Source organism: Spermophilus citellus (assembly GCF_964194105.1).
Source record: "Spermophilus citellus genome assembly, chromosome: 15".
Classification (NCBI taxonomy): Eukaryota; Metazoa; Chordata; class Mammalia; order Rodentia; family Sciuridae; genus Spermophilus; species Spermophilus citellus.
In genome coordinates, this window is record NC_138195.1 from 43128399 (window position 1) to 43142590 (window position 14192).

Consider the following 14192-nt stretch of genomic DNA (forward strand, 5'->3'; position numbering starts at 1 on the left):
TTCATGTTTCTATGCACATCATACCCCTTTGTAGGGCTACAAAAACTACCACAGTAGGATTGGCAGTGGGTGTAAGGGATTGAGACAAAAGAATGTAGAAAAGCACAGAAATGCATAACTAATTTCATAACCTAGGGAGTCGAAGATGCATTTTCCACCAACATTAACTGAATACTCCCTGTGTTCATAGTATTGAATTCATAAGGTTATATTTAAACATGTTAGCCCTTGACTTCAGGCCAACCCATAATTGCACAAAAGGCCTAAAGCAATCACTAATTTGAAGTTCCAGTTGTTACTTAGGACCAACCCTAAATTCCACATATAACTTTGCTAAGGCTCAAGTTTCATGCTCCTGTTAAAAAGCTTGTGTGTTAAAAGATACTGTCAAGTGTTTTATGAGACGGCCTTGCTCCTACATCAGTTTGGTTTCTTGTTCTCCATCCAGGAGTACAGTTGTCTGGTTGAAGACATCATGAAGAGACATGGTTCTGAGAAGAAAGCCAGGAGCTAACATTAATAATATCAGAAAAGGTGACATGCTAAGACAGTTATCTTTTCTATTGATAAAAATTTTCAGTTGTATAAGATTGTGTTAAAGGATAGTTAATTCCCATCAGTAAAATAGTTTTTCATTGGAAATATAGTCTTTTGTCGATGACATTTAGGCTTGTTAACTTTAGCAGAAACTGTTAGGTTTAATGAAGAGCTTTCAGGTTGATGTGGCAGATTTTGGATTCAAGAAATAGTTCTTGAAATTCTCTAGTCCTGACTGTGCCACGGATTGTGTGACTTCAGATATGTAAATTCCTTTCTCGGGTGGGTTTAGTTTCCTCTCAAGTCAAATGGGAAGCGTAGAAGCACTAACATAAAGCAAGAACTAATTCGTTGACTGCAACCTGAGACTGCAGGCACGGACGTTCATCCGGCCTCACTTTCACCTCTGGCCCACGCCAGACCCTAGGAAGCCCCTTGGCACTAACGCCTGGCTTCAGCCCTCGCGTGGAGCCGTTGGACGTTAACGCCTCCCGCCTCAGTGGGCGGGGGGAAGGCAGCTGCTTCCGGCGGCGAAAGGTGAGGCGGCGCTTGGCGCTCCTCACTCACCTCTGCACAGTCCTGACCATGCGCCACCCACCTGCGCGCTTCGGCCCCTCTCCATCGCCGTTGAGGAGCGACCTAGCCCCAGCGGTGCATGCTGGGAAGCTCCGAAGAGCCTCAGTGGTGCCGTGGACTGTTCGGAGTGGGGGAGGGGGTGAGAAACCGAATTATTTATGCTAATCAGTGAGCTCATCCTTTACGGACATTGGCTAGGTTTTTACTCTAGAAGCCAATCACTTCACAATAGGGTGGGCCAGTGGAGATCTCTTACACTTATTGGGTGAGAGCTTGGAGCGGATAGAAGAGTTCAAATTATCCGGGATGATTTCCTCCCCCGCCGTGCGGTGCGTGTCCCGGAAGTGACGCACGGCCGTGGCCGGGCGGCCGCCCTACCCCCGCTTCCTTTCTCGCTGTCGCTGCCCGTAGGTGGTAGTGGCCACTGTGCCCAGAGAGAGGTGGCGGCGGCCAGTAATGCCGGGGAAACTCCTCTGGGGGGATATTATGGAGCTGGAAGCACCCTTGGAAGAGTCCGAGAGCCAGAGGAAGGAAAAGCAAAAGGTGCGCTGAGGATGGGCCGCGCCTCCTTATGGGCTGCGCCGGTTTGGGTGGGGAGGGGAATTGTCCCTGATCATGGCCTGTCAGGACCCAGTCCCAGCATCCGAGGGCCTCCCCTCAATCCGCGTAGGCCTTCTGAGGTCGCTCGGGATCATTCCCAGGTCACATTCCCTACCTGGAGGAGGACGGCCCTGGGCTTTGGCCCGGCCTCCACTGGCTCTTCAGCTCTTCCCACTGGCGCCTGAATTCTCCCAAGAGATGGGCAGACTCAAGCTCCCGTCACTGCGGAATCTGTTATTTCTCTTTTCTTCCTAAATCAGGGAAGCCTGTCATTTGGTTCTTCTGGACTGTCTTAGAAGATGATTAAGAAAAAATGATTGTCTTGAATATGTTCTGCCTCTTTGTCACCCTGTTCTGTTGTGCAAGAATTTTGGGGAAAGTGATCTTAGGTTTAACTAGTAAGTGAGAAATATTGTAGCATCCAGAGTTTCTAGGATTGGGCTGTGGTGGAGATCGTGTTGGTTTTATTATTAATAACCCTTACTATCAGTATTTTCATTCAATCCGCAGGTATCTATTGAGCCTAATTTGCACCAGACTCTGCTGAGTACCATGGAGTTTAAACTAATTAAGTATGAGAAATGGTTTCTCCCCTTGGGTTATAAGAGACCCCCCCTCCCATCCAAAAAAGAAAACTCTTGAAACTAGAGGATTGCAAGGTGCTGAAAAATGCACAGGTACTGGAGACGTTTAACCTGGAGAAAGCAAAGCTGAGGAGGATAAGGTAGCAGTTTTCAAAGTCTGACGTTGGATGAAGTAAGGTTTATTCCGTATAGTTCAGGAAAGCAGAAATACCTCTCCAACTTGTCCTTAAGGTAAACTTGCCATTCCAAGCAACCGGTTTTTCTTTTATTCTGGGGAAATATACAAAACTGAAAATTTACATTTTAGCCATTTTTCAGTGTAGTTCTAGTGGCATTAAATACACTTATATTGTTTTGCAGCCATCATCACCATCCATCTCCACAACTTTTTTCATCTTCTCAAACTGAGGCTCTGTCCTTTAAACACTAACTCCTCATTCTTTTCTCTTCCCAGCTCTAGCAACCATTATTCTACTTTCTGTGTCTATGAATTGACTGCTATAGGTACCTAGAATCCACTAAAATGGAATCCCCAGTTATTTTAATTTTGGCTCCTGTTGAAACTTCTTTTCCCTTTTGCATCCAGATGCTCTGTTGAAGTTTAATTTATATCTTTTCTAACCACTCCAGTAATTTCATTTCCTTTTCAAGTCTTGTTCCAGTACTGTCTTTATCATGCAAGAGGCATTTATTGTACACTTACTTGTGAAATTCATTTTTCCTTGCTGTATCTTTTCTAAATATTTTCCAAAGATTCTTGAGGGAAATAGCCATATTTTTGTCTAATATTTCATTATATTCTTATATGTTGGTGACTTTCACATTGTAAGTTCTCCAGAAATACTTGTTGATTGCACTTTATGAAGATAAACTAGAGATTTGAAAATGAATTGGAATACCAACTAATAGAGCACTAGGCTAGTTTTAGTGTTGAGATGAAGATAACCTTGGTTTGGATTACATTGAGATATGAAGATGAGTTATAGGTTCTTAAAACTGGAATGCAGGTAAGGAAGAGTAAGGAAGTGTGTGTTGAAAGCCATGAAAATGGCATAGAAGTGTACATGGACAACAGAGATTTAAGGTGTATCCACAGAAGTGGGAAAGGAACCAGAAGATGTGACAAAAGTAAGAGAATATGAAGGGCATACATCATATCAACTCACAAGGGTGAGGCAGGAGGATCACAAGTTCAAAACCAGCCTCAACAACTTAGGGCTGGGGATGTGGCTCAGTGATTAAGTGTCCCTGGGTTCAATCCCAGGTATCCCCCCCCAAAAAAAAAAATCCCTATAGAATATAGTGGAAACCAAGGGAATCAAAATTATCATAGAGTTTCGGTCCAATATGAAATAATGTATTCACCTTGGGATGTTGCTGGGTTTAGACTTAGAGGTCTCACTCTGCCTTGTTCCATCATCTCCCTGCAATGAAGGGTCCAGGAGCAATTCAAACTCCAGAGCTGATTCTATAAATAATTTTGTTTTTCAGTAGAACTTAACGGTATGGTGAGATGTGAGTTATTGCAATTAACCAAAGAGCAAATGATGTAACCGCAAAGCATTTTCACATTTTTATGGATAAGAAAAATTGTATGGTAAAGCACTCTAAAAATTGTACAAGTTTTTCGTGCTGGTGTTTTTGTTATCACTCATCTCTACCATCTAATTTATTTTGAATATCTGACCAAGTAATTCTGGAGAAGTCCTAAATTTCTAAATCATTTTTTGTGGTCTGCAAATATTAAAACACTTGCCACCAGTTTGGCTTTTTGAAAAAAAAATTTTTTTAGTTGTTGATGGACCTTTGTTTTATTTATTTATTTATTTGTTTATATGCGGTGCTAAGAATCAAACCCAGTGCCTTAATATGCTAGGCGAGCACTCTACCACTGATCTGCAACCCCAGCCCCACCAGTTTGGCGTTTTAAAACTGAAAGTGCAAGCTGGGCTTGGTGGCACATGCCTATCATTCTAGTGGCTCTGCAGGCTGAGGCAGGAGGATTGCAAGTTCAGTCAGCAATTTACCAAGACTCTGTCTCAAAAAAATTAAAAGGACGGGGGATGTCGCTAATTGTTGAGCTCCCCTGGATTCAATTCCTGGTACACAAAAACATACAAACAAAAAATTGAAGGTGCAGAATTATGCCTTTTTGTTTTGTTCTTTTCTTACATTCTGTTATCTAGATTTTGTTTTTAAACTTCCTGGGTTATTGTTCTTCCATGGAAATATAGCAATTGGAATTTTATATCAACATGTAGCTTTGTTTTTCTTTGACCTGTTAATTATTAAAGTTAGGAAGGAAGCATGATGTGAAAAGAGCATAGGTTTTCCAAGTCAGGGCTAGATTCAATTTCTAGCACTTCCACCTACAGGAAATCCCACATGTGGATCTTTGGCAAGTACTTAACCTCTAAGACTTCTGTTTCCTTATCTGTAAAATGACAAAGGTAATACAGGTTCACTATCCCTTATCCTAAATCCCTGGAACTAGATGTGTTTTAGAATTCAGAATTGTAGGGATCTATAGGAGAACACCCCAGCAGGGTTTGGGGCCTGTAGCATATAATCAGACACCTTAATATTAAATATGAATAATTGCAAATGATGGGATAAATAAAAACTATAAATAGCCTCACATTAGTTCTATTCAAATATTGCCATCAAATGAGTTCAGAGCAGGTAAGGTTTTGACTCCAAATAAGTTACAAAAACACTTTCGGTTTTCAGAGCTTTATGGATATCGGAATTTCGGATAAGGGATTATGGATCTGTACTTCCCTCATAGGGTTGTTATGAAGATTTAAACAAGATAAGCCGAAAACACATTACACAGTGCTGGGTAGGTACTCAATAAATATTAATTTTTTTGCTCTTGGAGATGTTAGAAGTTTTTGTTTGTATTTTAATTTATAATTTTGAGATTGTCATTTGGTTCCGAAGGAACTATTTTAATTTTGCTAAAATTTTATGTTGTGATTAGAGATGGAATAGAGGCTGAATTCTTGAGAATGCAGGAGTTGGAATGACAATTATAGTTATAGGTAAGGCTTAGAGCTTGAGTTACTAAACAGTCTGGATTTCTATCATGTAGGTTTTCAATATAACTATTGGCTGAACTTAAGTGGTTGGGAAGTCATGCTGTAACTTCTCTAGAATCCTAAAAGGACACCTGTGACCTTTTTGTCATTGTTTCTTGGTCTACAGAGTGATAGGAGGAAGTCCAGGCACCATCATGACTCGGATGAGAAAACAGAAACAAGAGAAAATGGTGTCACAGACGACCTGGATGATGCTCCCAAGCCCAAAAAAGCTAAAATGAAAGAGAAGTTAAATGGAGACACTGAAGAAGGATTTAATAGACTTTCAGATGAATTTTCTACATCTCATAAGTCAAGGAGGAAAGATCTACCAAATGGAGATATTGATGAATATGAAAAAAAATCAAAGCGAGTATCATCCTTAGAAAGTTCTACTCATAAATCAAGTGATAATAAACTAGAGGAGGTATGGATACTTTTAATTTTGCATTTGACATTATCCTTGAAATACAGACAAATGTGATGTTTTAAATTAAGAAGAGTTGATTCTATGTTTCTTGCTTAGTACAGACTCTAATCCAAATGAGAGATCTATACAGCTGAAATCTGAACCTTTTTTCCTTTGGCCCTTGTTTCTTTTATTGTATTGTCATTTTTATTGGGTGGAAGTAGAGGAATGCTCAAACTTACACTTTTTCTGTACATTTGGGTTCCTAAACAGTTTTTCCAAATTATTGATAGTCACCTACTTATTTCTTACGGTTCTTTCAGTCCCTGCCAGTACTGGGGCATGGACTTTTGACTTCCTGAAACAAGGTACAGAAGGCCTTTTGACTTTGTGTATTTTGCCTTCTTTTTTCTGCTTTTGAAACAGTAGCAACTTTAGATGATCTTTATGTCTTACTGTAACTTTCTGTTAAAGTCATTTGCATTTTTAAAACTAGAATTAAACATGAAAATGATCTGAAGAAATCTGTTCTTCTGGCTATTACATTTTGAGGAAGTGTAATAAACATGCTTAAGTATAGAATTTGCATTCTTGAACCTCCTGCTTTTATCAGTACCTGTTAAAGCAGTTATTTTCTTGGGCAGAATTTGTTAAAAGTGTCTCACAGTTTTCCACTAGGAGTTCAAAAGCTGATCTAGGTGTTATAAATTGTCAAGAAATTACTTAGGTCTTCAGAATGAAACAATGTTGGTATTCTTGCTTTTTGATAATAATTTTTAAATTTGATAATAGCTGGTAATTTAATTTAAATAATAATTTTTTTAAAATCCCTGTTGTGGAGATCAAATGCAGGGATATGCATTGAACTTAACTTAACCTAGAATCCTCAGGTATTTGGGGAAAAAGATGTTGACTCCTTGTTTTTACTATATGGAGTTTTTTTTTTTTTTATATTTATTTTTTAGTTGTAGTTGGACACAATAACTTTATTTTATTTACTTATTTTTATATGGTGCTGAAGATGGAACCCAGGGCCTCACACATTCGAGGCGAGCACTCTGCCGCTCAGCCCCAGCCCCAGCCCCAGCCCCTATATGGTGTTTTAATTTGTGTATTTGCTATTTGTCCAGAAGCATGTATGTTAATTTAGTAAGGCTCCATAAATCTATATTGGTAGTAGTGGAATGAACAGATTGCTTTTTGTTGTATTGGGGTTTTTGTTTCTTTGTTTGTTTTAGTTGCAGATGGACACAATACCTTTATTTCATTTATTTTTATATAGTGCTGAGGATCAAACCCAGTGCCTCACATGTGCTAGGCAAGCCCTCTACTATTGAGCTACAACCATAGCCCTGTTTTTTTTTTTTTTTTTGTTTTGTTTATTTGTTTGTTTTTTGGTATGGGGCATTGAACCCAGGAGCGCTTAATCACTGAGCCACATCCCCAGCCCTTTGTATTTTTTATTTTGAGGCAGAGTATTGCTATGTTGCATAGATCCCTGCTAAATTGGTGAGGGTGGCTTTGAACTTGCAATCTTCATGCCTTAGCCTCCTGAGCTGCTGGAATTATAGATGTGCACCACTGCTTCTGGCTCTATTGGGGTTTTGCTTGAAATCATTCTCTGTATTATAATAGGCTTAACTGTCTATTGTTTCTGTTTTAGATCATAGATTTCAGGAGTTCTGCTTTTAGGAATTTATCCTAAGGAGGTAATTATGAGGTGTCCATAGCTGTATGAATAAGTACTCTTATCACCGGGATATTATAGATATTGGGGAAAGTTTTAAATATTCTAAATGTCTAGTAGTGTCTGGTAGTAGGCAATTGGTTTAATAAAATATGCTATGTTTACAGAATAGAATGCAGCTATCCCAAAGGGTATATAAGAATGTTAGAAATATATTTCTTTTTGTTGAAAAGCAGATTTTAAAACACTGTATAAAGTATGATCTTTTATTTTTAAAACTTAGTGTGCATAGACTGAAGATTGGAGCATGTTTCAAATGTAGTTTTAACTGACTGGATTATCGGTAATTTAAAAATTTATGTGCTTTCTGAAATTTCTAAAATGAAAATACGTAACTTTTAAAAATTTTCTTTTAATCTTAAAAGAGAACAGTATTGTTGTTTATGTAAATGGCCCACAATTTGAATTTGATATTGTCTTTTATCTGGTTCTTAATTTGAAAACTGCTATTGTGTGGTTCTGTAACTACTTTCTTTAAACATAAAAATAATCAAGTTTACTGGGTCTTTGTTCTGTATACACATTGGTACACAGAGTTTTTGATAGATGTTAAATGATAATGTTTTGCTCATCTATATTCATGTTAAGGAAATTATTAAGCTTATAGAACTTTTCCCTGAATTAATGACCTAGGGGGAAAAAGTCCTTTTTTTTTTTTTTAAGTTGTAGTTGGACACAATATCTTTATTTTATTTATTTATTTTTATGTGGTGCTGAGGATTGAACCCAGAGCCTTGCAGGTGCTAAGTGAGCATTCTACCACTGAGCCACAACCCCAGCTCAGAAAAAGTACTTTTTAAAGCCATAGAACAAATTAACTATTTTTGGGAAAAGTTTTAATTTCTCATTGTATAATTTCTTCTTTTATCTTAGTATATAGACTGTATTAATTTTCATAGTTAATATTATCTATAAGTATGATTTAGATTATTAAGTAACTTGTAATATGTTATCAAATGGAAAAATATTTTTATTTATGTAGTAGACATTTCTAAAGGGAACTTTATGGGTTGAATTAAACATTTTAAGATGTTTTACTAGGAAAATGGATTAAGTAAGCTTGCCATCTAAAGGGATACTTTTGAAATGAAAAGAATCTCCTACTATTTTTTTTTTTAATGACTTTATTTATTTTATGTGGTGCTGAGGATTGAACCAAGTGCCTCACAACATGCTAGGCAAACACTTTACCACTGAGCTACAGCCACAGCCTCCCCATCCTAATTTTTAAGTTAATCTGTATAGATTTTTGCAAGTACTAACTGAAGTTAATTAGGTAGCTTGCTTAGTAAAATGGTAAATAAGTAAAAGTTGAACAAAAACTATATTATTAAAAAAACTATATTATTTAGAACTTTTATTTCCTTTTGACAGACGCTAACACGAGAACAGAAAGAAGGAGCTTTCTCCAATTTCTCTATTTCTGAAGAAACTATAAAGCTTCTGAAAGGTACTATGAATTTTAATGGATATGCAGCTGGAATCTATGACTGTATTTTATAAAACTCTTGTGCCTTTTTTAACCAAATAGAGAATATAAAAAAGAAATAGCTCTTTTTAAATTGTAGTTTACTTCATCCTTTTCAGTATTGATATAGTTTTTTTTTGATTAGTATCTTTTTTTAACTTGTTCTTTTTATGACAGTAGAGTATATTTTGATCTATTTATAGAAACATGGATTATATATTATTCTAATTGTCATCCCAGTCTTGTAGTTGTTGTGATCTGTTTTTAATCTTAATTGTTATATGTATTTGTCAGAAGTTCAGACTAATTTTGTTATAATTTCTGTTTAGGGTAGGAATAACTGTAAATGGTACTTGGTTGTGTATCTTTAGGCAGACATGGAGAAAGCAGGATTGTTGTTTTCAAATGAATATATTTTTTTCCTAATACTAGTCTTAAAGAAATATTTTGGAAATCTCATTTTACAGGTCGAGGGGTAACATATCTCTTTCCTATTCAAGTTAAGACCTTTGGCCCTGTATATGAAGGAAAAGATTTAATTGCACAAGCTCGGACAGGAACAGGAAAGACATTCTCTTTTGCCATACCCTTGATTGAAAGGCTCCAAAGAAATCAAGAAACAATTAAAAAAAGCCGCTCACCAAAGGTAATGGTTGTAAGAGAGGAAAAGCTCTAAACATTACTTATTGAAAACGGACAGAGAGATTATAGTTGTCTTTTTTTTTTTTTTTTTTTTTTGCTCCTGGTATTAGAGATCTAACCCCAGACCTCATGCATGCTAAGCTCACACTTTTCTTTTTCTTTTTTTTTTTTTTTTTTTAAAGAGAGAGTGAGAGAGTAGAGAGAGAGAATTTTTAATATTTATTTTTTAGTTCTCGGCGGACACAACATCTTTGTTGGTATGTGGTGCTGAGAATCGAACCCGGGCCGCACGCATGCCAGGCGAGCATGCTACCGCTTGAGCCACATGCCCAGCCCATAAGCTCACACTTTTCTGCTGAGCTACACCCCCAGTCCTGAAAGAGCATATTAGTCTTAAATACAAGTACCTTTCAGAGAAAAGTAAGCCTTGTGGCAAAAGTAGAAATTTGGGTTTTAAAGCAAAAACTTGTTCATTTTCAAATAAAGAAAATTCAAGCAAAGCTAAAATGAAATCATTATTGCATATAAATGTAATGTATATGGATTCATAGATGTCTTTGATAACTTTGTGTATTATGGAGCTTAAAATCTTACTTATACATAGTGTATTTAGTGACCTGTTTATCTGTTTTTTCAGTACTGACTTTTTTGCTTTCAAACAATGAATTTTCTAAGAGGTATTCCATTTATTTGGTCATCCAATAACTATTCAACATCATTTATTTTACTGGTTGAGTTTTTGTGAAGACTATTATATTAATGGAACTGCTAGTCCATGTGGTGGCACTTGCCTGTAATCTCAGCTCTTGGGAAGCCAAGGCAAGAGAATCTCAAGTTTGAGGCCACAACTTATCAAGACCCTATCTCAAAATTATAAAAGGATCAGGGATATAATTCAGTGACAGAGTGCTTGGCTAGCATGTGTGGGACCTTGAGTTCAATCCCATTCCAGAAAGGCAAAAAAGTTTCTTTATTATGTGGGTGCTAAAGATCTGTCTTAATTTATGAATAGTAAAATCAACTAATAAAATTTTAGCTTGCGGTTTGACCTTTTAAGAACCTGTGTGTAGGGCTGGGGTTGTGGCTTAATGGCAGAATGCTTGCCTAGCATGTGTGGGTCCCTAGGTTCAAGTCTCAGCACCACATAAAAACAAATAAATAAAAATAAAACAACTAAAAAAACAGAACCTGTGTGTACTTTAAGGTTCATGAAAGTGGAGAACAAAAAAATCAGCATTATAGTTTGAATATGTATGTAACTAAAAGTGGTTACTATAAAGGAATAATGTGATTACAATCACTAATTAAGTAAAGCATAAGTGCCTTAGGTGGTGTAAGTGGTAAAAAGAGGGCCAGGATTATATATAAAAGGCTTAAGAATATCTCTGACAAAGTGACTTTTGAGGAGACCTGACAAAGTAGAGTATAATAAATTGTGATTGGTCTTATGCTATTTGTATCATCTTTTTTTTTTTTTTTTTTTAAATGCTAGTGCTAGGGAATGGAACTCAAGGCCTCATGTATGCTAGGTACTCTGTCTTTAAATACTAATGACTTTAATGTTGAGATTCCTACTTTTAAAAGGGTGGGGTCTTCTAGGTTGCATTTACATGTCTTTACAAATGTATCTTTTGTTTTTAAAATCTCTCACCCAGGTACTTGTTTTGGCTCCAACAAGGGAACTGGCAAATCAAGTAGCCAAAGACTTTAAAGATATAACTAGGAAACTCAGTGTGGCATGTTTTTATGGTGGAACATCATATCAAAGCCAAAGTGAGTACCTGTGCATGATAATAGTGCAAAGATGCATTTGCTAAATGTAAAGGAATAATGTGAAAGCATATATTTGATTTTTACATATTACTGGCATTTTTCTCCTTTCACAGTTAATCATATTCGAAATGGTATTGACATCTTGGTTGGGACTCCTGGTCGTATCAAAGACCATTTGCAGAGCGGCCGTTTGGATCTTTCTAAACTGCGCCATGTTGTGCTTGATGAAGTGGATCAAATGTTAGATTTAGGTTTTGCTGAACAAGTTGAAGATATTATCCACGAATCCTACAAAACTGGTATATCCTAATTCAAAATAACCACGTTAACAATTATTCTTTGATCTTAAAAGCTTATGAATTTTTAATTTTTTAATATATTGTCCCCTGGTATTCTAACAAAACTAAAGTTATTCAGTATCTATTTTCTTCCTGAAAAAAAAAAAAAAAAGAACAATAGCATACTTTATTTTCTTAGCTTTCTGTGTCTTCTTTCATGTATTATTTTTTATAGTCATTAGTTAGATTTACTAACTCATTTTACTGATTTCTTTGTTCATTGTTTTTCCTTAAATTCTCACTTTTCTTCTGAGTTGAATTTTCTTGCTATTGTCCCCAGTTTTAAAAGGTGAAAGTTTCAATAGTTGCAATGCAGTCTTTATGTTAAAAACTTTCCCCGAGTTTTGAATTTTTCATTATTTCTTTGAAGCCTGTGGTGATTTTTAAAAGTTGGCTACATCATGGGATATTAAGAAAACATTTGAATTCTTTTTGTTTATTTAAGATTCTGAAGACAATCCTCAGACTTTACTTTTTTCTGCAACTTGCCCACAGTGGGTATACAAAGTTGCAAAAAAATACATGAAATCCAGATATGAACAGGTTGACCTTGTTGGAAAAATGACTCAAAAGGCTGCAACTACTGTGGAAGTAAGTGGCTTTCCAGCATGATAGATTTTAGCTTTTAGTTGGTATTTATTTTTGAAAGTTTGTTAAAGCTAAACTCAAATTTTGGGGACCTGTTCAGGCCTAAGCTCTCTTTTCTGCCTTTAGTTAATAAGATACATAAGTATTTTAATAGTCTGAAACTGAGAAGCAGAATAGCATAAATAGGGGGAAAAAGCTTGTGAATAAGAAGTTCTAACAGAAGATCTACAAGCAGCCATAGAGACTGTATTTGAATTCATATGACAGAGAACATGATTCATAGAAAGGAAAAGTGCTGAGAAATGGGGTTGTGGCTCAGTGGTAGAGCATTTGCCTCACCTGTATAGGGCACTGCGTTCAATCCTCAGCACCGTATAAATAAATAAAGGTATTGTGTCCCTCTACAACTAAAGAAAATAAAATAAAAAGAATAGTGCTGAGATAGTTTGTTGAAGATTAGCTGAAGAAAGTTAGATCTTTACCTCATACCCAAAACCAAAAAAAAAAAAAAAAAAAAAAATTCAGAAAGATTTTTTAAAATTGAGCTATAGTAGAACTTTTTTTTTTTCCTTTTTCCCCCCAATATTGGGGATTTTATTTTGAGATAGGGTCTTGCTAAGTTGTGCAGGCTGGCCTTGAATTTGCAGTCCTCCTCAGCCTCCCAAGTAGCTGGTATTACAGGCATGTGCCACCACACCCAGCTATATTTCTAAAGGATAAGTAAGGGTATTTAAAAAAAAAAAAGCTAAAAACCTATAGTAATTTTCATACTAAGAAAACAAAAAAAAGGATTATTTTCTTCTTTCTTTCTTGAGCTGGATATTGAACCCAGAGCTTCATGCTCATAAGCATGCTCTCTACTACTGAACTACACCATGTAACTCTAATTCCCTTCTTATTTTTTTTTCCCCTTCTTATTTTTGATACATTTCAAATTGCAGAAATCAGTATACTTGCCCATAAGTATTTTAGCATGCATATCTTTAACTAGAGCATAATATTTTCATTTTTATAAAACTAAGGTAAAATTTACATAACTAAAACTATAAACTTTTTGGGTAAGGATGGGGACACAGTCCTTGGCTTTGTTGCCCAGGCTTGTCTCAAATTTTTAATCCTCTTGCCTTGGCCTCCCAAATAGCTAGGATTATATGCATGTGCCATTGTACTCAATTTAAAACTATAAATAATTAAATGTATAATTCATTGTCATCTAGTACATTTATGGTGTACAACCATCACTTCTATGTAGTTCCAAAACATTTTCCTCACACCAAAGGTAACCCCATAACCATTAAATAGTAATTGTTTTCTTTTCCAGTTCCTGGCAACCACCAGTCTTCTTTCTGTCTCTATGGATATGCCTGTTCTGAATATTTCATATAAATGTAATTATACATTATGTGACTTTTTATATTTCGCTTCTTTCCCTTAGCATGTTTTTGAGCTTCCTCCATACAATATTTATAGTTTTTCAGATAATATTTATGTGTAATGAAATGAGTGTACACTTTGCTTAGTTTTTTGAGTTTGTGTATGTAAACCAAACATTTATCAAGATATATTGCCAGGTGCAGTGGTACATGCCAGTAATCTCAGCAATTTGGCAGGCTGAGGTAGGAGAATTGCAAGTTCAAGACCAGCCTCTACAATTTAGCAAGACCCTATCTCAAGAATAAAAAGGACAGAGGGATGTGGCTCAGTAGTATAGTACCCCAAGGTCCAATCCCTAGTATCAAAACAAAAGGTGTTTTCATCATCTCAAAAAGTTCCCTCGTACTCCTTCCTAGTTCCCCCCCAATCCAGAGACAATCACTTCTGATTTTTTTTTCTACCATCGATTAGTTTTA

General features: G+C 36.2%; 1 protein-coding gene across 5 annotated transcripts in view; it reads left to right on the forward strand.

Moving 5' to 3' along the window:
* Positions 1-1253: 1253 nt before the first annotated feature.
* DDX50 (DExD-box helicase 50) overlaps positions 1254-14192 on the forward strand; it is a 36267-nt gene continuing 23328 nt past the window's right edge. The window contains exons 1-8 of one of the 5 annotated variants that reach the window (XM_081268290.1): positions 1254-1656; positions 5086-5139; positions 5505-5804; positions 8908-8983; positions 9469-9647; positions 11299-11416; positions 11530-11715; positions 12200-12345. In XM_081268290.1, the coding sequence (XP_081124416.1) occupies positions 1570-1656; positions 5086-5139; positions 5505-5804; positions 8908-8983; positions 9469-9647; positions 11299-11416; positions 11530-11715; positions 12200-12345 (1146 nt within the window). In that variant the 5' untranslated portion in view covers positions 1254-1569. Of the gene's footprint in view, positions 1657-2510; positions 2529-5027; positions 5140-5504; positions 5805-8907; positions 8984-9468; positions 9648-11298; positions 11417-11529; positions 11716-12199; positions 12346-14192 lie in introns of those variants that run through there. The other 4 variants (XM_081268288.1, XM_081268289.1, XM_081268287.1 and 1 more) reach the window with 4 other exon arrangements.